This window comes from Lissotriton vulgaris, chromosome 1_2 (assembly GCF_964263255.1).
Source record: "Lissotriton vulgaris chromosome 1_2, aLisVul1.2, whole genome shotgun sequence".
Taxonomy (NCBI): Eukaryota; Metazoa; Chordata; class Amphibia; order Caudata; family Salamandridae; genus Lissotriton; species Lissotriton vulgaris.
This window is the reverse complement of record NC_141686.1, coordinates 213,677,863-213,701,788: the sequence shown is the minus strand read 5'-3', so window position 1 is coordinate 213,701,788 and position 23,926 is coordinate 213,677,863. Positions and strand designations below refer to the sequence as shown.

The 23,926-nt window shown below is 44.4% G+C and overlaps 1 protein-coding gene across 3 annotated transcripts in view; it reads left to right on the top strand.

Annotated features, from left to right (window-relative positions):
* The window catches only part of LOC147735024 (membrane-spanning 4-domains subfamily A member 4A-like), a 246,371-nt gene extending 222,909 nt beyond the window's left edge, over positions 1 to 23,462 (top strand). For 2 of the 3 annotated variants that reach the window (XM_086953112.1, XM_086953111.1), the window contains one exon: positions 23,042 to 23,462. In XM_086953112.1, coding sequence (XP_086809238.1) covers positions 23,042 to 23,221 — 180 coding nt within the window. In that variant the 3' untranslated portion in view covers positions 23,222 to 23,462. Of the gene's footprint in view, positions 1 to 5,290; positions 5,659 to 23,041 lie in introns of those variants that run through there. The other variant, XM_086953113.1, reaches the window with a different exon arrangement.
* Positions 23,463 to 23,926: the final 464 nt, after the last annotated feature.

The window sequence follows — 23,926 nt, the reverse complement described above, 5'->3', positions numbered from 1 at the left end:
ACCAATACACTCATGCACACAGTCAACCGCCCATACAGCTGTTTCCACATGCACTTTTGAAACCATACATCTAGTGAATCAACTGCTCACACATCTATGCACAGAGTCACACACCTCCCAGCTACCCACACACACTCACTCAGTATCCCATACAAATACTTGGGCAACCAATCAATAACCCATATAGTTACTCATATAGCTACTTATCAACACATGGAACAGTTTACAGAACAACAGACATAATGATGCACAAATTGAGACAGTTTAGTCATTAACCCATGCACTCAGTGAGACACATTTAATCACTCACTCATATAGTCAGTCATGCACCTACTAAATCCTTCATCCAGACACTTATATATCCACTCATTCTTCAATATGTAAGAGATATTTTAACTTTACAGAAACATACAGTCACTGGATGATGTCATTTGAGATGTCATCAGTGATGTCATCAGTGATGTCACTAACCATGTCATGAATGATGTAATATGTGACATCATCAGCAGTGGATTGCGGGTGCGCGATATATAGTTAGCGCTTATAACTATATATGGAATTTCAATGGTTTTATGCGAGTAAAATAAGGTTTTGTAAATGCAAATCCCTAACTATATATGGCCTAAAACCAATGTTTTTTTCATTGAATTTTCAAGGTTTTGTAAATGCAAATTCCTAACTATATATCCACTATAACCTATGTTTTTTTCTGTGAATATATATATATATATTTCCACGAAAGTCTGCCCCACAAGAAGAAGACTTGAGGCAGCAGTTGAGGTCCGTTCAATTCTTTATTTTCAATTTTCACCATGGGCATTGACGCGTTTCGGGGGTTTGCTTTCCTTTTTCAAAATGCCCCCCTGGTGAATGAGTCGCCACTGCTGCTGATAATCCCTTCATAAAAAAGTAAGTATGTCCTTCCCACCACTTGAAGTAGCGTGGGTTGCCTCCAAAACACGGTCTGGAATCGCCTCTGTGCTCGCAGGTGAACCACATTTCCCAGCATGCAACATCATTCCCATGCTGGCGGTGACCCCATCCATCTGTGCGTTTGTCTGGTAAGTGGCCGATGGGTTGTGTGGGTAGGCAGGGAGTGTAGCTAGTTTTCGGGGCATTTTAAAAGTCAATCACGGTCCTCTCCCCCTCCCATGCACTTCCATCCGTCGTGGTACAGAGAACACCGCTGAAGTAAAGGTGTAGTCCCATAAAGTATGGACTGCGCATCCGCAGCTATGTCCACTCCAGATTTCGTGCGGGGCAGTCAGAGGATCTTCCATGTAGCGATCCCCTTAACACTTGTGGGGGGTGCCAGCCCAGCGCGCAGCCATACGAAAGATTGCACAGCTAACCACGCCATATTTTTCCACGAAAGTCTGCCCCACAAGAAGAAGACTTGAGGTCCGTTCAATTCTTTATTTTCAATTTTCACCATGGGCATTGACGCGTTTCGGGGGTTTGCTTTCCTTTTTCAAAATGCCCCCCTGGTGAATGAGTCGCCACTGCTGCTGATAATCCCTTCATAAAAAAGTATGTATGTCCTTCCCACCACTTGAAGTAGCGTGGGTTGCCTCCAAAACACGGTCTGGAATCGCCTCTGTGCTCGCAGGTCAACCACATTTCCCAGCATGCAACATCATTCCCATGCTGGCGGCGACCCCATCCATCGGTGCGTTTGTCTGGTAAGTGGCCGATGGGTTGTGTGGGTAGGCAGGGAGTGTAGCTAGTTTTCGGGGCATTTTAAAAGTCAATCACGGTGCTCTCCCCCTCCCATGCACTTCCATCCGTCGTGGTACAGAGAACACCGCTGAAGTAAAGGTGTAGTCCCATAAAGTATGGACTGCGCATCCGCAGCTATGTCCACTCCAGATTTCGTGCGGGGCAGTCAGAGGATCTTCCATGTAGCGATCCCCTTAACACTTGTGGGGGGTGCCAGCCCAGCGCGCAGCCACACGAAAGATTGCACAGCTAACCACGCCATATTTTTCGACGAAAGTCTGCCCCACAAGAAGAAGACTTGAGGCAGCACTTGAGGTCCGTTCAATTCTTTATTTTCAATTTTCACCATGGGCATTGACGCGTTTCGGGGGTTTGCTTTCCTTTTTCAAAATGCCCCCCTGGTGAATGAGTCGCCACTGCTGCTGATAATCCCTTCATAAAAAAGTAAGTATGTCCTTCCCACCACTTGAAGTAGCGTGGGTTGCCTCCAAAACACGGTCTGGAATCGCCTCTGTGCTCGCAGGTGAACCACATTTCCCAGCATGCAACATCATTCCCATGCTGGCGGCGACCCCATTCATCGGTGCGTTTGTCTGGTAAGTGGCCGATGGGTTGTGTGGGTAGGCAGGGAGTGTAGCTAGTTTTCGGGGCATTTTAAAAGTCAATCACGGTCCTCTCCCCCTCCCATGCACTTCCATCCGTCGTGGTACAGAGAACACCGCTGAAGTAAAGGTGTAGTCCCATAAAGTATGGACTGCGCATCCGCAGCTATGTCCACTCCAGATTTCGTGCGGGGCAGTCAGAGGATCTTCCATGTAGCGATCCCCTTAACACTTGTGGGGGGGTGCCAGCCCAGCGCGCAGCCATACGAAAGATTGCACAGCTAACCACGCCATATTTTTCCACGAAAGTCTGCCCCACAAGAAGAAGACTTGAGGTCCGTTCAATTCTTTATTTTCAATTTTCACCATGGGCATTGACGCGTTTCGGGGGTTTGCTTTCCTTTTTCAAAATGCCCCCCTGGTGAATGAGTCGCCACTGCTGCTGATAATCCCTTCATAAAAAAGTAAGTATGTCCTTCCCACCACTTGAAGTAGCGTGGGTTGCCTCCAAAACATGGTCTGGAATCGCCTCTGTGCTCGCAGGTGAACCACATTTCCCAGCATGCAACATCATTCCCATGCTGGCGGCGACCCCATCCATTGGTGCGTTTGTCTGATAAGTGGCCGATGGGTTGTGTGGGTAGGCAGGGAGTGTAGCTAGTTTTCGGGGCATTTTAAAAGTCAATCACGGTCCTCTCCCCCTCCCATGCACTTCCATCCGTCGTGGTACAGAGAACACCGCTGAAGTAAAGGTGTAGTCCCATAAAGTATGGACTGCGCATCCGCAGCTATGTCCACTCCAGATTTCGTGCGGGGCAGTCAGAGGATCTTCCATGTAGCGATCCCCTTAACACTTGTGGGGGGTGCCAGCCCAGCGCGCAGCCACACGAAAGATTGCACAGCTAACCACGCCATATTTTTCCACGAAAGTCTGCCCCACAAGAAGAAGACTTGAGGCAGCACTTGAGGTCCGTTCAATTCTTTATTTTCAATTTTCATCATGGGCATTGACGCGTTTCGGGGGTTTGCTTTCCTTTTTCAAAATGCCCCCCTGGTGAATGAGTCGCCACTGCTGCTGATAATCCCTTCATAAAAAAGTAAGTATGTCCTTTCCACCACTTGAAGTAGCGTGGGTTGCCTCCAAAACACGGTCTGGAATCGCCTCTGTCCTCGCAGGTGAACCACATTTCCCAGCATGCAACATCATTCCCATGCTGGCGGCGACCCCATCCATCGGTGCGTTTGTCTGGTAAGTGGCCGATGGGTTGTGTGGGTAGGCAGGGAGTGTAGCTAGTTTTCGGGGCATTTTAAAAGTCAATCACGGTCCTCTCCCCCTCCCATGCACTTCCATCCGTCGTGGTACAGAGAACACCGCTGAAGTAAAGGTGTAGTCCCATAAAGTATGGACTGCGCATCCGCAGCTATGTCCACTCCAGATTTCGTGCGGGGCAGTCAGAGGATCTTCCATGTAGCGATCCCCTTAACACTTGTGGGGGGTGCCAGCCCAGCGCGCAGCCACACGAAAGATTGCACAGCTAACCACGCCATATTTTTCCACGAAAGTCTGCCCCACAAGAAGAAGACTTGAGGCAGCACTTGAGGTCCGTTCAATTCTTTATTTTCAATTTTCACCATGGGCATTGACGCGTTTCGGGGGTTTGCTTTCCTTTTTCAAAATGCCCCCCTGGTGAATGAGTCGCCACTGCTGCTGATAATCCCTTCATAAAAAAGTAAGTATGTCCTTCCCACCACTTGAAGTAGCGTGGGTTGCCTCCAAAACACGGTCTGGAATCGCCTCTGTGCTCGCAGGTGAACCACATTTCCCAGCATGCAACATCATTCCCATGCTGGCGGCGACCCCATCCATCGGTGCGTTTGTCTGGGAAGTGGCCGATGGGTTGTGTGGGTAGGCAGGGAGTGTAGCTAGTTTTCGGGGCATTTTAAAAGTCAATCACGGTCCTCTCCCCCTCCCATGCACTTCCATCCGTCGTGGTACAGAGAACACCGCTGAAGTAAAGGTGTAGTCCCATAAAGTATGGACTGCGCATCCGCAGCTATGTCCACTCCAGATTTCGTGCGGGGCAGTCAGAGGATCTTTCATGTAGCGATCCCCTTAACACTTGTGGGGGGTGCCAGCCCAGCGCGCAGCCACACGAAAGATTGCACAGCTAACCACGCCATATTTTTCGACGAAAGTCTGCCCCACAAGAAGAAGACTTGAGGCAGCACTTGAGGTCCGTTCAATTCTTTATTTTCAATTTTCACATTGACGCGTTTCGGGGGTTTGCTTTCCTTTTTCAAAATGCCCCCCTGGTGAATGAGTCGCCACTGCTGCTGATAATCCCTTCATAGCCTCCAAGCCCATGTTTAACAAATAAATCCCTTAATTAGCAGCACGTGATTATTCCCGGTTTCTGTGTGTTCTCTAAAACAAGGTGCCTGCTTTTGAATAATAACTTGCTTATGAAGTTTTTTAGAATCGGTGTTTGTTCTGCTAATTAAGGGATTTATTTGTTAAACATGGGCTTGGAGGCTAGTTGGGATAAGGTTGATGGGAAAATTCAGGCTGATGGGAGCTTTGGCATACGCTCGTGATTCATCAGAGAGCAAACTCGCTACAAGCCACAGGCTTTTACTGAAACCAGGTAAAATTCGTAACTTCAAAAAGTGGCATTTAACAGAGGACCAGCTAGGGGTGTGGGGAGAGTAAATCATTCGGATCGAGTTTTTGGTATGTCTAGATGGTCAGTTCAGGTTTTTTTCAAAACAGGGGGAAGGAATAGAAAGCGTGTGATTTATGTGCACATGGTGAATAGTGCTATTGTGGGGGATCAAAGGATTGTTGATAAACTTAGTTGTATGGACAGTAGAATACAATGGAGTATTGAGAAATTCACAGCATGTTTATTATTATGTAATTTTCATTTTTCGAATATCTGTTCAAATGGTCCTTTATCTATTTTTTCCAGTACCCCTGAGGAAGAACTAAAAAGTTCGAAATGCATTGGGTTTTTAATACTGGTTGTTCGACAGGATGTAGAAAGCACATGTCTGTGGAAAAGCTTCGGCAGCATAAGACATTTGAATATGCAAAATAAACACATCCAAGTTTCACCTGGCTGCCTCTGGAGTGATTTACTTTTTAAATACATGAAGTATGAAAACGACGTAAAGCTTATGGATAAAAATGGATTAATAGGATGAAATATGATTAGTGGACTCTTCTAGCGAGGAATGTCTCCTCATTGACGCAGTGCAACAGACAGGAACGCAACCCGCGAACCCTCCTCTAACCACTTGAAGATGACTGTGCTGGGACAAACACAGCTCTGTTCTGCACGCAAACACCGATTCTAAAATAGTTGATTATGAACAAAAAAGAAAGGGAAGGTGTGCGCACGCTATTCTCCTTATAAGATGTACTCTTCCCACTCCATTCTACGCAATAGAAGGGAAACAGTTTGATTCTGGAGGGGTTAAATTTACTATTCTCACTCCAGTTCAAGCAACAGTAGGGAAAGGGTTCGACTTCGGAGGGATAAGATTTATTATTCCCATTCCAGTCTGTCAACGGTAGGAAAGGCATTGGACATCAGAGGGGTAGGATTTACTATTGCCATTCAATTAGTGCAAGAGTAGGGAAAGTATTGGACTTAGAAAGGGTTTAATTTACTAGTTCCATGCCAAACAGCACAACACTAGGGAAAGTGTTGCACTTCGGAGAGGTTAGATTTACTATTGCCACTCCAAACAACGTACTAGTAGGTAAAGTGTTGTACTTTGGAGGGGTGAGATTTACTATTCCCATTCCAGTCTGTGCAACAATTGGGAGTCAAGTCAAGTCAAGTCAATAAATTTATATAGCGCGTTACATACCCAGAGGGTCTCAAGGCGCTTGAAGAAGGGTGGGGAATTACTTGTCAAATATCCACGTTTTAAGTTGCTTTCTGAATGCTAGGTGGTTCTGAGTAAGGCGAAGGTGAGTGGGAAGTGAGTTCCAGGTTTTAGCTGCCAGGTAGGAGAAGGATCTACCTCCCATGGTTGTTTTGATGATGCGCGGTACAGTGGCAAGGGCTTGGTTGGAGGATCGTAATTGGCGGGAGGGGGTGTAGAAGGACAGTCGTGTGTTGAGGCATTCGGGTCCGATTTCGTAGAGTGCTTTGTGTGCGTGGGTTAGGAGCCGGATAGTAATCCTCTTATTGACGGGGAGCCAGTGGAGGTTTTTCAGGTGACCAGAGATGTGTTCTTTACGCGGGATGTCTAATATGAGCCTGCCTGAAGCGTTCTGGATGCGTTGGAGTTTTTTCTGGAGTTTTGCGGTGGTACCGGCGTAGAGGGTGTTTCCGTAGGCTTTAGACTTCGGAGGGGTGAAGATTTACTGTTCTCATTTCAGTCTGTCTAATAGTAAGTAAGCGTTATACTTTGGAGGGGTAATATTTACTATTCCCACTCCAGTCAGTGCTACAGTAGGGAAAGTGTTGACTTCGGAGGGGTTAAATTTACTATTCCCATTCCAGTCTGTTTAACAGTAGGGAAGGGGTTACATTTACTATTCCCATTCCAGTCTGTTTAACAGTAGGGAAAGCTTTGGACTATAGAGGAGTAAGATTTACAATTCCCACTCCAGTCTGTGCAGGAGAAGGCAAACTGTTGGTCTTTGGAGGGATTAAATTTACTATTCCCACTCCAGTCTATGCCACAGTACGGACAGCATTGGACGCCAGAGGGGGTAGAGTTACTATTCTCACTCCAAGCTATACAAGAGTTGGAAAAGTGTTGGACTTCGAAGGGATTACATTTACTATTTATTTATTTTATTTAAGTGTATCTTGATATAGCGTGCAGCTACCCCAACGGGGTGTCCCGACGCTTCTGAGTAACTTCATGCTGCATGAGATGGTTGAGAAAGAAGAGAATCAGCAAAACAGGTAGGTTTTTAAAGCTCTCCGGAAGGGTTGTTCATCCTTGATCAGGCGAATGGCATTGGGTAATTTATTCCAGATGGCCGCTGTCAGCACTGGGAAGGATTTCCCCCCCGAGCGGGTTTTCCTGAATCTGGGTACGGAAAGTAAGTTTTTGCCAGAAGAACGAAGGGTCCTGGAGTTGTTATAGGGAATAAGGCACGTGGAGAGATAAGCAGAGCCCTTGCCTCGCAAGGCTCGATGAGCCAAGACCAGAGCTTTAAATTATGCCCTCTTATGAACTGGAAGCCAATGAAGGTCGCGACGATGAGGGGTTATGTGCTCACGCAGAGGGATGCCGCGGACCAGTCGCACCGCGGCATTCTGGACCGTCTGAAGGCGGTGGCAAAGTCCTACAGACAGACCAGTTTAAAGGCCATTGGCGTAATCAAGGTGTGAAGTGATTAACGCCTGTACCACTGTCTTCCTGGTGTTGCTGGGCAGAAAATGAATGAACTTCTTTATCATTCGAATTTTTGCTAAACAGGCCATGGAAACTGTGTGAACTTGATGGTTAAAAGAGAGGTTGGAATCCCATCTGACTCCTAGATTTTTCACTGAGTCCTTGGGGATGGGAGGTACACTTAGATCCAGAGGCCACCAGATGTTAGGGTCCAATGGGGTTGGCTGATGGAAGAAAAGGACCTCCGTCTTTCCAGCATTCAACCTCAAGAAGTTATGATCCATCCACTGGGCGATGGTTCGTAAACAGTTTTTTAAGGGGTCAAAAGTAGTGGGAGTGATGCTGTTAAACGAAAACAAAAGCTGGATATCATCAGCATAAGAAGTGACTTTTATACCCATTTGAGCAATGATATCAAAAAGTGGGGAAAAATATATATTGAATAAAAGCGGGCTCAGGGAGGATCCCTGAGGGACTCCCCACCGGAGCGGACGGCTTTCAGAGGTAAACGGGGGAGTGAACACCGCCTGGGTTCGGTTGGACAGGAAGGAAGATATCCACCCTAACGCTGTACCCCGAACGCCCTTAGAATACAGGCGTTCAAGGAGCAGGGGGTGGGAAACGGTGTCGAATGCTGCTGACAAGTCAAGCAGCACCAACACCGCTCTAGACCCCCCATCCAAGCTCCATCTTACAGCATCAGACATCTCAATGAGTGCAGATTCGGTACTGTAACCAGACCTAAAACCATGCTGAGAGTCATGGAACGCGCCTGAAGTTTCGAGAAAGGTCGCTAGCTGTTGTTGAGCGAGTCTTTCTAGTACTTTAGCCGGGGCAGGTAATAGGGAAATCGGTCTGTAATTGGCAGGGTCACTGGGGTCCGCGGTAGACTTCTTTATTATAGGAACCAATCGAGCTTGTTTCCAGGTATCTGGAAAGAGTCCCAGCTTAAACGAGTCATTCCAAATCCCATTCAAAAAAGGATTAAGAACGGGGGCTAATGATCTGTACTGTTTAGTGGGCCAAGGGTCTAGTGGGGAGCCAGATTTTGTCTTAGAGAGTTCCCCAAGAGATTGTTCCAATGAGATCTCTGCGAACTCAGAAAACAAGGACTCTGAAGCCGCAGGAGAGGGGGGGGAGGAACAGTTTGTTACTTGAATGTTACTGGGAAAGGAATCATAAATTGTAGCTATTTTATTCTCAAAGAAAGTAGAGAGGTTGTCACAGAGAGTCTGTGAAACCACTGGAGGACGTTTAAGGGCAAGGGGATCCGTAAAGGACCTTACTGTCTCAAAAATTTCCCTAGATGACCCTTGAGAGCGGTTTATTTTGTCTTCTAGAAATTTCCTTTTATGTTCAATGATCTTCCTTCTATAATTTTTCAAAGCGGTTTTATAGTGGCTTTTGCGGTCAGGGGAAAAGGTGGTTCTCCAGCGTCTCTCTAGACGTTTACATTCTGATTTAAGCACTCTGAGGTCGTTCGAATACCAAGGGGCCGAAGGAGCCGAACGGTAGGTTTTAATAGGTCTAACTGGGGCAATGAGGTCAATTACCGAAGTAATCTGGTCATTGAGATTAATCAAGCGAGTGTCAAGATCTAAGTTTGTGTCAGGAACAACGACCAGAGAAAGCCCAGAAGTTAAACTTTCCGGGGAGATCTTGCTCCAATTCCTACCTAATTGTTTAGCCGGACAAATATGACGGTTAGTAGGGTGGCAGGGGACTGTGAAAGGGATAAGCAAGTGGTCTGACCATACTATAGGGACTAGGTCAAGGACCTCCAAGCCCGTCAAGTTGGTACAGATCAGGTCGAGGGTGTGACCCGCTTTATGGGTGGAACAGCTGATAAGTTGTTTCAAACCCCCATCAGTCAGAGCGGATACAAAGTTGATAGAGGCGGTATCCTCAGAATTATCAACATGGAGATTAAAATCTCCAAGAAGAGTAAAATTGGCGTAACGTAGTGAAGCTTGTAAAATGAGATCTAGAAAAGCTGGAAGAAAGGCTGGTTTGGAGTTAGGTGGTCGATAAGCCAAAAGACCAGAAAAGGTAAAATTGGGTGTGATGTTAATACAAAAAGGAAGAGCTTCAATGCGCTCTGTTTGAACAAATGGAAAGGATGAGACGGTCCAGTGGGATCTGTATATGATGGCCACTCCACCCCCGGGATGAGAGCTTTGTCTGTTAGCACACAATATACTATAGCCTGTAGGGATGGCTAAATGTATAGCGGGGTTGGTGTCGTCTGTTAGCCATGTCTCGGTGAGAAACAGAAGATCCCAATTATCCTCTTCCAGGGTATGGAATACGTCCAGAGAGTGTTTGACTAAAGACCGACAGTTTAACAGGCCAGCTTTTAAGTGTGGCAGAGATGGATTATTTTTCTGCTGGAACTGACAGTTATTCTTTCCATCATCCGATTGGTGGCAGACACAATTAGTGAAGGGAAAAGGGGGTTTGATAGAAGCACAGGAATTAGTTGGTAATATACAGTGCAAAGGCCGCAGAGACGTAAGCATGGCGCTATCATAGGTTAGGGGAAAGGGAAGACCTGGTGTAGCACTACCTGTATCCACGGTCGCATCCTGGTCGCGGACGGGCGCAGACGGGCAGGACTCTGGCACGACTCCGGCGCAGGTCCGGCCCGTCCGCTGATCGCGTCCGCTGCGCGGAGGCATAATCAACCGTTTTTATAGTGGCCAATCGGTGCCTTAGAAGGCTACCCCACTCTAAGAGAGCCGCCAAAGTTGATCCGATCACCCCAGACAGCGTTCCGGTCGGCTGCGGGGAGAGAGGGTCTCGGAACAGGGAAGTAGTGGTCAGCCCTGCGAGCAATAGGGGAGCGAGAGGAAAATACTACTGCCGCTTTTCAGCCAAGCGTAGGGGATGGCATGAAAGTGCAGCCGAGCTTCGTGATCAAGCTCAGAGCACCAGCGCTCGTAGTCAGCTAATAAAGAAACTATCCAGCAAAAGGTGATTTTTTAAAAGGCTGCAAGAGCAGCTGCTAAAAACGTGCAGAATCAATTTTTACAAATAAAATAAAATTGACACTCCAGTCTGTGCAACAGTAGGGAAAGTACTTCACCTCTAACACGTTACATATCTGAATAATCCTGTTAATTTAGAAAAAATATAAACATCTAACAATAAACAATATTAATTCACTTTTTTAAAATATATATATATTACCTACTGGCTATCGCCAGTAGGTATACATAGTTAGGATTAATTCCCTATGGCATTTCTGAAAATTCTATGTCTAATAACTTTGGCGTTTGTGGACGGAATCGGCTGAAATTTTCAGGAAAATGGCACATTTTGTTTCTGAGCAGCCCCTGAAAATTTGGGGGGGTTTCGTCAAGGGGGGGCCGAGAAAAAAGGGGGGTCCCAAAACGCGTTTTTCCCATGTTAATTTCCATAGGGCGGTTGGACTCACTTTTAGCTCGAACGGCTGAATGGATTTGCACGAAACTTGGCAAAATTGTAGGGACTGTTAGCCCGATGTGCCTTTGCTAGGTCTCAATATATGTGCTTCAGTGGATTTTGAGAAATTAACGTTTAAATCAAGATATATATCTGTAACAGCGCTCTGGGCAGCGATCCGGTCCGCTTACTTTTCGCGTTTCGGAACTTTGCGCGCAGAAAGCTGATTGGCTCTCCGGTGTCTGTCAACATTCTAAACAGTCCGGAGCGGCCGCCATCTTGTCTCTCGGTAGGATCGAGAGAGAAGAAGAGGTGAAAAACGAAGGGGGAATTTAATGAAAGGGGGCAAGGTATACCCCTCTTGACCCCCTAGGAATGTTGTTGGGGTTATTAAAGGGTCCCGTGGGGAAAAGAAAAAAAAAATGATTTTTCACGGTAGAAGCGCTTCACGGGCCGCGAACTGGGCCGCAAACTGGTAGCGAAACGGGAATTCGCCATTTTGTGCTTCGTTAATTAAATTACTAGGTATAAGGGGGTGCGGGAGACGTATCCTAATCCCCTATGTTTCCTGAGGGTGGCTGAGGAGGCTGATATATGTTGATACATCTCTTCCAGCGGCTGCGCCATCTTGCCTTTTTTCCAATGCCACAATTTTGTCGTGCACAGCAGCCATTTTAGATGCCAGGCTGGTCCCAGGCTATCACCTACCCCTGCGGATGTAGTTTATGGCCCCAGCTGTAGAGAATTCAGACATGCCAACCCTCCCGATTCAGGCGTGTGACTACTGATTTCAGTGCTAGTCTCCCGCCTCCCGATTTCTGCAAGCAAAAACCCGGGGGCATATTACGAACAACTAGCGATAATTTTTGTCTCTAACTTGTTTAGAGACAAAAATGATCGCCGCACATCGGCGATTTTTATCGCAGATAAACCTTGCTATTATCGCAGAAAAGTCAGCGATATTCATGTATTATCGAGCAAATGCTCTTAGCCATGTTATCCACCTCCCATTGGATAACATGGCTAAGAACTGCTCAGGGCAGGTGTTAGATTTTGGAGATATTCGCGCTTAGCGCGAATATCTCCAAAAGTTGGTAATAGGAGATAGCGATGTTAGGGACTGTTTGCAGTCGCTAACATCTTGGAACGCCACTTTGCATGTCATTAGTGATAAGTATCACTGACATGCAAAGCGGGGCCCAAGATGGTCGCTATCTCCTTTGAGCTGTCACTAACTGGTGTTAGCGACAGCTTGGTAATAGGGAGATAATTTTATCTCCGCTTTCATGGCTTTTAAAGCCAAAAAAGCGGAGATAAACCCCCTTGATAATATGCCCCACGATTCCTTGGGGGTTTCAGCTGACAGGGCTTGGTATTGTGTTACATGGTAATTTTTCCAGGAAACGTCAGAGGGTCGATGCAGGGGTTCTAGAAGAGGTGATAAACCATTTAAGCCTCATGAACAAGCGCATGGTCTTTTAAAGATTTGTGAAGTACTCGGGGCGGCGGTGTGTGTGTGTCCTCTTTCAGGAGCGGGCGGGGGGGGGCACTGCCAGCAACTTGCCAGGCCAGGCAGTGTTCAACACTTGCATCACCCTTTCTCTGCCTGCTATTGCGCTCCATGCTTCGGAAAGGTAAGAAAAAGAACGTGCATTTGAGTTTGAAATGTCCGATCCTGCAGCAGCACACTTCCAAAGCCCACACATGACAATAACCCGATTCAAGGCCCTATTCACCCGTTTTTAAAAAAATAGATAACACTCCGACAAAGTAAGATTATAAAACTTTATTAACTTTTAACTATAATGAACGGAACAAAAACTAAAAACATTTAAACATTTTTCAACTCAAAAAGCAACAATGGTTAGAAGCTGTCTTTTGTGCGAATAGTCCCAAGGCAGCACAACGTGCAGAGTTCTGGACGGCACCCAGGTGATGTCGCCTGGGTGCCGCACTGGTTTTGGGATCCTACAATGCAGCACAGAAAAACAGCGTGGGGCGTCCCGGGTGGTGCGGGGGGAGGCCTCGTCAGTAGCGGTCTGTTGTGCGAATAGTCCCAAGGCAGCAGAACGCGTTGAGATGTTGATGGGACTGTGTCCAGTGTCCCATGGCTGACACAACATGTACGACAGGCACCCAGGTGATGTCCAGTAAACTGCCGCACTGGTTTTGGTATCCTACAATGCTGCTCCGAAAATTGGCGTGCGGCGCCCCGGGGGGGGGGGGGGGGGGGCGTGGGGGATGCGGCGTGAACGGGCCTCCCCAGGTGGCGGCCATCTAGCTGAGTTGCGCCCGCTCTTGCGGCTACAGCGTCTCGCTCACCATGTTGTTCAGTTGCTCCCACTCTTGCAGTGCAGCGATAGGCGGCTGCCACATGGCTCTTAAAATGGCGGACGGCTCCTCGGTTTTGGGCCTGGTCCACTGAAATGGCCCTGGGACACCTTGGAACTCGGACGCTTGCCTGCTAGGGCTTGGGCTCCATTCTCGAAAAGCGTCCCCTCAGCCGTGAAGATTCTACAAAAGTCTTGGGGGCGCCCCGACTCCCGCAGGCTTCCGGTGGGGAGCGGCTGCCATGATTGCTCGCGGAATGACCACGACTGAGCCACGAGATGGTGGTGCTCTCATGCTGACGCCAGCTTCAGTCTGAATGATCCAGAAACAAGGTGGGGCTTTCATCGTTTGGGAAAAAAAAATGTTCTAAACCAATGAAAAGTGTTATTTTTAGGTCATATGACCAAGCCTTCCATCTTTAGGAAACCAAAAGTAAAATGAACCAATGAAAAGTTTTATAAACAAGTCACATGACCTGTTATGCGGCATAGGGCTACAAAAAGCGTAGAAAATCCGTTGGCACGTGAGGCGGCGTCAGTAGCGGACCGATGTGCGAATAGGCCGAAGGCAGCACAACGCGCCGAGATCCGGATGGCACCGAGGTGGTGTCCAGCAAGTTGCTGCACTGGTGTGGCTATCCTACAATGCTGCGCCGAAAGACGGCGTGTCCAGCTGAGTTTCTCCCGCTCTTGCGGTACAGTGACTCGAACGCGCCGAGATCCGGATGGCACCGAGGTGGTGTCCAGCAAATTGCCGCACTGGTGTGGCCATCCTACAATGCTGCGCCGAAAGACGGCGTGTCCAGCTGAGTTGCGGTCACTGTTGCGGTACAGTGACTCGAACGCGCCGAGATCCGGATGGCACCGAGGTGGTGTCCAGCAAATTGCCGCACTGGTGTGGCCATCCTACAATGCTGCGCCGAAAGATGGCGTGTCCAGCTGAGTTGCAGTTACTCTTGCGGTACAGTGAGTCGAACGCGCCGAGATCTGGATGGCCCGATGTTGTGTCCAGCAAGTTGCCGCACTGGTGTGGCCATCCTACAATGCTGCGCCGAAAGTCGGCGTGGGGTGCCCCGTTGGCTTATGAGGTGATGTCAGTAGTGGACCGATGTGTGAATAGGTCGGAACCAGCACAAGGCGCCAAGATCCGAATGGCAAGTCCTGGATGTTGAGTGCCTCAGTTGAGAGTTCTGAGCAGTGCTTGTAAGACTGTCTGAAGCTTATTTGCACCTGCTGCAGCTTCACTATTGCCCTGGTGTGGCCAAAGGTGGCACATGACATAGGCGGCCGGCTCCTGAGGTCCGGCGGAACTTTTTTCCTTTTCCTTTCTGCTTCTTTTCCTACAATCCGTTTCATCTGAAGACACGACCAGGTCCCTGAATGTGTGCAGGGGGACGCTATTGATTGAATGAAAATGGCGGCTTGACACAAAGCTGACTCAAGCGTTACTGTTGATGCTATACAGACAAAAATTGGTTTTCAGTTTGTACATTCTTCAGGTTTTTCTTTTCCATCCAAGTCTCATTGAGAGTTTGTAGAAAAATGGCTTCAGATTTTCCACATACTACTCTTCAACATTCTTCCTAAATGTAACAATGTGAAACTCACTAGGAGAACGGCTGTTTCTGTTTCCTTTCAAAATGCTGCCAACAATATTTTCTGAATGGAAGACACCATCTTGTAGCATAAAGGGCCGAAAGGGGTTCTGGTCTGGCCGATGTTTGGTGGAGACATTTTGACTATATCTTGGACCTGCCCGGCCTCGCCCAAAATGGCGCCGGTATAAATGGGACTCGTAACTCCTTGCCCGCAAATGTATATCTAGAAAATGTTATTGTAAGTGGCCCTGTCGTATTTTAATTACAAAATGTACGTCCACCGATTCCGCAACTGTTAGGCACCTTTGTTCTTGCAACCTAATGGCCCGCTCGTTACGTTCTTCTACAGTGTAAATGTCTCCTCATCATATACGATTTCAGTTTGCTCCGTGGCCGGCCCACGTGGTTATAGGCCCGTATTTGTATACTGACATTTTCACAATAAAGGTTTTTAAAACAAAACACGGTAGTAGTATTTACATTGGTAAAGTTTTTACTTTTAGTCACTGTTTTCGAATCAGTAAAGGCAAGTGAAATAAAGCAGTCCAATTACATGACGGAGAAAAGGTATAATATGTAGGAACGCAGTAAAGATAAATGCTTAAGGGCAGTTGTGTTTTTCATGTCTGCAATATAAAGTGATCGATAAGAATCTGATAATCAGGCGTATCGGCGACTAAGACAGCAGGCCGAATCTCTTTTACTCAACGGCTCCGTCATGGAAGGAAGAAACGCCCTTTTTCTCGAAAAAGGAATATATTTTACTTACAAGACAGTTGTAAATTTTCCGGGAAAGTACATTAGCCTGGAATATTATAACATATGTTTGAAAAAAAAATATTGTTCGAAAACAATAAAAAGCGTAATTTTTAGGTCATATGACCAAGCTTTTAATCATTAAATTAACAAAAGTAAAATGAACCAATGAAAAGTTTTATTAACAAGTCACATGACCTGTTATGCTTACGTTACGCGCTGCGCGCCGCGCCTCGGATCACTTCCGGGTGCGGTAACGCGGCGTGTCATATAACGCATTACGCGACAACGTAGGTCAAGAATATAGTCAAAATGTCTCCACCAACCAGCGTTCGGAAGACAACCCCTTTCAGCAGTCCAAAAAGTTCTGTTAAATGACAACAGAGGGGACAGGCAACAAGAACCATCAGTCAAAGAGGGGAGGGCAAGTTCTTCTCTTCCGGGTCATGTTGGGGCGCTACCGGAACTGATCGAATTGGTAGTCTACAGTGTTTCTGGATGTTTCAGACTAAAGCTGGCGTCAGCATGAGACCACTACCATCTCGTAGCTCCGTCGTGGCCATTCCACGAGCAATCATGGCAGCCGCTCCCCACCAGAAGCCTGCGGGAGTCGGAGGCCCCCAAGACTTTTGGAGAATCCTCACGGCTGAGGGGACGCTTTTCGAGAATGGGACCCAAGCCCCATCAGGGAAGCGTCCGAGTTCAAAGGTGTCCCAGGGCCATTTTAGTGGACCAGGCCCAAAACCGAAGAGCCGGCCGCCATTTTGAGAGTCCTGTGGCAGCCGCCTATCGCTGCACCGCAAGAGTGGGCGCAATTCAGCTGGATGGTGGGCAAGACGCTGTAGCCGCAAGAGTGGGCGCAACTCAGCTGGATGGGACAAGGTTCAGAATTGAAGAGTCATCAAAAGGCAAAAAGTTCCGCCGGACCCCGGGAGCCGGCCGCCTATGTCGGGGGCGATCTCAGGCTACACCAGTGCTATAAGACTTGGGGAGGGTGTCGGAGCCAAGCGTCTTCTCCGAGTCCATGGCCATCACACCGCCCCTCAGGGGCCTCCGTCAAGCTGTTTAGGAAGGTAACATATCACATTGTTTTCTAATGCAGTCAGGTCCACAAACGACACTCACTTACTTTGAGAATAGTGAAGCTGCAGTAGGTGGAAATAAGCTTCAGACAGTGTTACAAGCGCTGCTCAGAACTCTTAACTATGGCACCCAACATCCAGAACTTATGCCATTTGAGAATGGCAGTGACATCGAAGCAACTCAGGGACCAAAACCATTAACGTACTTTCACGTATGAAAATCTTACTTGGGGAGGGGGCAGGAGCGAAGCGCCCCCTCCCAGTCAGCGCCACCACACCGTATGTTGAAAATTTGAAGCCATCGTTCTACAAAGTCAACCAAACTTGGATTGAAAAATCTAGAAAAATGTACAAACTGAAAACCAGTTTTGGTCTGCATAGCATCAGTAGCAACGCTTGTGTCAGCTTTGTGTCAAGCCGCCATTTTGATTCAACAAAGCACAGGCATTGAAAAAGGCTCAAACTCAGAACTCTGAACTATGGCACCCAACATCCAGGAGCTTGCCATCCGGATCTTGGAGCCTTGTGCTGCTTTCGACCTATTCACACATCGGTCCACTACTGACATCATCTTATAAACCAACGTTATGTAAATAGTTTTTTAATAAAATGTTTTACCCTGTTTCTTTGCTGGTGTGTTGTCTATATTTTTAATATTTGCATAGGGTTTGTCGTTATTTTGTGCGGGATGGGTGATGGAGCCGAGCTGTCTTGCAGCCCTCATGGTGTGGAGCTCAGTTCATCTCACTATTTTCGTATTTCTCATGAAGGGTTGTTCCTAATATTTCTATTTTAGCGAGGTCAAAAAGAGATCCAATTAGTGGCCTACTGATTTTGCTCGATTACTTTTATTTTTTTACACGATTTTTCACTATCTGCAAAGACTAAACAGAGTATTGCGACTTTGTGCTTGTTTGTAAATAGAGAATGATCCAAAGAGAACCAATTCTAAAACAGTAAATGCTTGGACAACAATCAATCAAATGGAGAGACAAGCAGGCACAACGGATTACAACGGGGGTAAAGGCCTGCGTTAACTACCCTTCAGTATCTGCAAAGAGAGAGTACTACTAAGACAAAAGAGGGGAGGGGGGGGGGGTGCAGCGTTCAAAGCACATCAGCGTGCATAAATACGAAAATGTTTTTATCTATCACGTACTTGACATTTTAAAGCTTTTCATATTTGCTATTAAAAAACCAATGAAATTCACAGAAAAAACCATAGGTTATAGTGGATATATAGTTAGGAATTTGCATTTACAAAACCTTGAAAATTCAATGAAAAAACCATTGGTTTTAGGCCATATATAGTTAGGGATTTGCATTTACAAAACCTTATTTTACTCGCATAAAACCATTGAAATTCCATATATAGTTATAAGCGCTAACTATATATCGCGCACCCGCAATCCACTGCTGATGATGTCACATATTACATCATTCATGACATGGTTAGTGACATCACTGATGACATCACTGATGACATCTCAAATGACATCACTGATGACATCACTGAAAACATCTCATTTGACATGACTGATAACATCACTGATGATATCATTCATGTGATAATACCATGAACCTCTTCAGACTCTAATATAACCTTAGATACAATCAGTGTAAACAGACAGTCACAGACTGTCACTCATCCATGGAGTTACTCACACACCTAGTCAGTTATGCCAAAAATCAATCACACCTCCATTTTCTCAACTATACAGTTATACACACCTTACTTATTCAAACATATACTAACACATATTTACTTTACTCTCTTATACAATCTCTGATACATGTTCACAATGATCCATACAGCCACTCACACATTCACTGGCTCTTATGCACAGTTATTTATAGATGTCAACTCTCACATGTACTGTGTTTTACATATGTACTTAATTTGACATGTAGCACTGAGATATCCATTCACTCACTAATACACTCATGCACAGTCAACCGCCCATACAGCTGTTTGCACATGCACTTTTGAATCTATACATATAGTGAATCAACTACTCACACATCTATGTACAGAGTCACACACCTCCCAGCCACCCATACACACACACTCAGTTTCCCATACAAATACTTGGACAACCAATCAATAACCCATACAGTTACTCATATAGCTACTGATCAACATATGCAGCAGTTTGTAGAACAACAGATATAATGATGCACAAATTAAAACAGTTTAGTCACTAACCCATGCACTCAGTGAGACACATTTAATCACTCACTCAATCAGTCAGTCATGCACCTAGTAAATCCTTCATCCAGACACTTATATATCCACTCATTCTTCAATATGTAAAACATATTTTAACTTTACAGAAACATACAGTCACTGGATGTTGTAATCAGTGATGTCATCAGTGATGTCATTTGAGATGTCATCAGTGATGTCATCAGTGATGTCACTAACCATTTCATGAATGATGTAATATGTGACATCATCAGCAGTGGATTGCGGGTGCGCGATATATAGTTAGCGCTTATAACTATATATGGAATTTCAATGGTTTTATGCGAGTAAAATAAGGTTTTGTAAATGCAAATCCCTAACTATATATGGCCTAAAACCAATGGTTTTTTCATTGAATTTTCAAGGTTTTGTAAATGCAAATTCCTAACTATATATACACTATAACCTATGGTTTTTTCTGTGAATATATATATATATAAATATATATATTAAAACAAAGTAAGCAATTTACCTAATTAATAAACATTTTGTTAATTATTATCAATTAAAAACTTAAAAATAATTGTAATAGTATTATTACTTCCAATCTTTCCACTCTATACCTCTACAAACCTAGCAGCCCACACCTAAAATAGAACTAAAATAAATATGTATCACACACAATTTACATAATTATTAATCAATTAAATAATTAACAATCCAGTGTGAATTATTTATACTTTTTACATTTATCACCCTATACCTCTACAAACCCAGCAGGCCACATCTAAATTATCGCTAAAATATATAATTATTATACAATATACATAATGATTACTCAATTAAATAATTAACTTTACATGAAAAAGTAATAGTTAAATAAATATTACTTAATTAAGTTCCCATCCTATACACCTACAAACCTAGCAACTGGCAACTATAATATAACTAAAATAAATCAGTGTTAGGTAATGTACATAATTAATAATCAATGAAATAATTAATAATACATTAATTGTTCACTATTAATTAGCTTTCCAACCTATATCCCTACAACTCCAGCAGTCTGTACCTAAACTATAACTAAAATATATAATCATTTAACTCGGAAGACTCTGACTCAGGCACTTATATTAAGCCGTCTGGACTACTGCAACGGTCTGCTGATCTCTGCTAATGAGACTTTGCTCAGCAGACTGCAGGTAGTCCAGAATACGTAGGCGTGAGTAGTCCTTAACGCACCCCCTAGGACTGCTTCCCGCCCTTTTCTCATGCAGCTTCACTGGCTTCCAATACGCCAACGGGTAAAATTAAAATGTTGCTGTACCATCCATAAGGCGCCACCCATCTCTCGGGCAAATTTACACCCTACCTTCCTTCCAGGTCTCTCCGCTCGAGCACCAACCATCTCCTTGAGGTTCCCCGAGTTAGGAGGGCATGACTAGGGGAAAGGTCATTTCCCATCTTAGCCCCTGCTACTGGAACAAGCTCCCCCTGCACTTCACCCAATGTCCTGACCACCTAAAATTTGGGAAGTTGCTCAAGACCATTCTTTTTTGTCTCTGATTCAGCTGTAGTAGCACTACACTCATGCTCCCGTCCGAAGCGCAGAGATACCCCTTCAGGGGTCGATTCAGGCGCTATATAAATAAATAAATAAATAAATAAATAAATAAATAAATTACACAATGCATATAATGAATACAATATTAATATATTCATATAAATGAATAACTGTTTATAATTAATGTATTTCTTAATTAATGTCCCACCCAATATCCTTACAAACCTAGCACCCTGCACCTAAAATAAAACTAATATAAATCAGTATTGCATAATGTACATAATTAATATCAATCACAAACATACTTAACAAGTATTAATTAATAAATATTTAATTATTACTTAATTAACTTCTCACCCTATCCCCTACAAAATCCTCTACAAAGCTGTAAATACTATTTGCAATTGAATTGAAAAATCGAAATCCCTTAAAATTGCAAACTATATTTTAAAAACGTTATAACAATTATGCAAACAATACAACACATAAAATTAATATATGAACTAAAACATATCAAAATCATTTGAAAACGATTTTTTTACAACTACATTGTTGAAAACACTATTTAATAAAACGAAATTCATAACAACGATATTACTTACCTAATATAATGATATTCTTGCCAACAATATTTTTGCATCATGATATTTTTGTATCACAATACATTTTTTTCTGGTATATCTCTCTCCTAATATTTAAAACTCAATATTTTGTCCAAACACCACAGAGCATCCTCCCACTTGTGCAATCACTTTAAGGATCCGTCATATGTTTGTAAATCTGAACATCTTAATTATTTTGGGGGTCCTGCGCAATACGACTGAATTTTATTGCACATTTCCCACTATTTTAAGTTTGCATGATGACAAACGATGCTGAATATATGTTCCAACTTGAGAAACAGGATCACACAAAAACAGTTGAAACCTGTCTTGCCAGTGCCCCAAAATCCTTAAGATGGCACTGTGTAGAGAGAGATCAGCGTCAGAGGTAAACCAAGGTGGAGAGAGTGAAAGAGGTTGTCATGGAGAAATAAGTGACATAGTTTACCTTCACAGGTCCTCCTTAGTAGTTGAGGGCAATGGGCAATTACCCTCTTTGCCTATGCTTTAAAATGTCTCTGAAGTTGCATACCACACCACTGATGCCTCTCCTAGAAAGCCCTTGCAGGCTCAGAATTAAATAGTGTGAGTCATGACAGCCAATGATTGCTTGCATTTCCTGGTGTGAAAACACGACTCAAAATGCACAAAAAACAACAAAACATGATTCAACAAAAAGAGCAATACATTAATGGAGTGTAACACAATACCTTAACACAGCAGTTTGGTTGTGTTGTTGTATTTTGTTGGAATTTTAGTGTGTTGTTTAGATTTTGTGCACTGTTAGGTGTTTCTGTTTATTTATTTGTTGGTCTCCATATCGTTGTGTTGATGTGTTGTGTTCTTGTGTTGCTGTTTGGTGTTGGTGACTTCTGTTTGAATGTTGTATTGTGTTTACATGTTGTTTTCCTGTGTTGAAGAATTATTTTGATGAATTTTGTATTATGTTTTTTGTGTTGTGCTCTTTTTGTTGTTTGTTGTGTTGCTGAAGCAGTAGGTTGAGTTTTTGATGTTGTTGCTTTAGTGTGTTGTGCTATGTTTAGCGCTGTTCAGCATCTTGTCTATGTGTTTGTTATATTAAATTTCACTAAAATCAAAAGCTCTCGGCTAGTGCTAGACCTAAATGTTTGCGGAAAATACTTTCAGCTGAGTTACTCTCCTGCCTCCACCAGCCTAGCAAAACTGTAAGCTGTCCAGGTCTTCAAGAGAATGGGTGAGTACTCAATCCTCCCTATGCTCCGCCACTGATGATTCGCCCAATGGCAAATTCAAGTTAAGGGTGTTTGGGTCGAGCTCTCCTCTCTGCCTGGTTCCACTGACTACCTCCAAGCATTCTTCTCCTCTCTGCCAGCAGAGGAAGTGGGAATTGTGTTGGATTTTGTGAGAGACTGGGCAGGGGTGAAGGAATACTTAAAGCTGAATCTTAAAGATATTTGTAATCTACATCTGCATATGTAAACCCTTTGAAAGTGTGTAAATAAATACAAATATCAGCAATTCCCAAATAATTCCACAGTACTCCTGCAAATGTGCAATAGTAGCAGCAGACCCCTGAATTATTACTTGAATATGGTTGTGAATTCCAAATTACAACCATGCAGAGTCCTTTCAACATTCCTAAATTGTACACTGTACAACTGGACATGGATTTAAGAATTCAAGATCAATTTTTGAGAATTCATTGCAGTACATGGTGGCTATGCAAAGCATTTTGGTGTTGGGGCCACGACCCTAACGAGTTGATGACTGTGTAATGCTGCTAATGATGGCACTAACAATATGAATATACATTGATTACAATGTCTTGTTTTGGCAGCCAGGACTTGTGGTGCAGCACAACTACCCAGCGCCTTTTGGGAACACCGTGGGACAGCCTGCAGGAATGACATCGCCATACACAGCATTATCTACACCAGAAGGTCTGCCATACTATGAAGAGCTACATGTGCAAAGACTACCAACAGCACCTAAAATGCCTTCACCACCAAACTACTAATGAACTGCCCTGGGGATGCTATTTAAAGCTGAACAGAGACATAAAGAGGAAGGAAGAAGATATGTATGCTGCAAGAGGCAGCATGGAGGAATATGAAAATACTTTTAGATGGAAATGCTCTAGAAAGAGTTATTTTCCAAACCTTGTCCTTGTAAACAATCTCAAAGCTACAAATAATGATATCCTATACAGGGTTGCAATTTGTTACCTACAAAGACAAATAAACCTAGTGTGCATAAGAGTTGATATATATCAGAATGAAATCCAATCTATAACATTCTCAGATGTCCTCCCTAAGAACAAGCATCACACCAACTTCCCCATAGCACAATTCTACTTCCAAGACACCTTAGAAGGATAATTATATATCAATCAAATGATACATTTCAAAAGCAACATATCCAGACCTCATCTTTGTATTGAAAGGAAAGTGTCACCCCGCTCAGACCGGCCGAATTTATGATTAAATTATTGGTAGAACACCCTATGGCTACCCCCCAAAATGCAGCCCCAAATAGCCACCAATGCAAGATCTCTCCTACAAAACACTCCCTGGCCATAGACAATAATTCTGAGGGACTCCTCAATGCAGTCTGATTGATAAGGATAATGAACAAACATTTATAATGCAATAGGTCTCTCATTGACGCAAGTTTGAGCTATTGGCATTGCAAATGACAATGCCTTTTATTTTTGTTTTCTTTT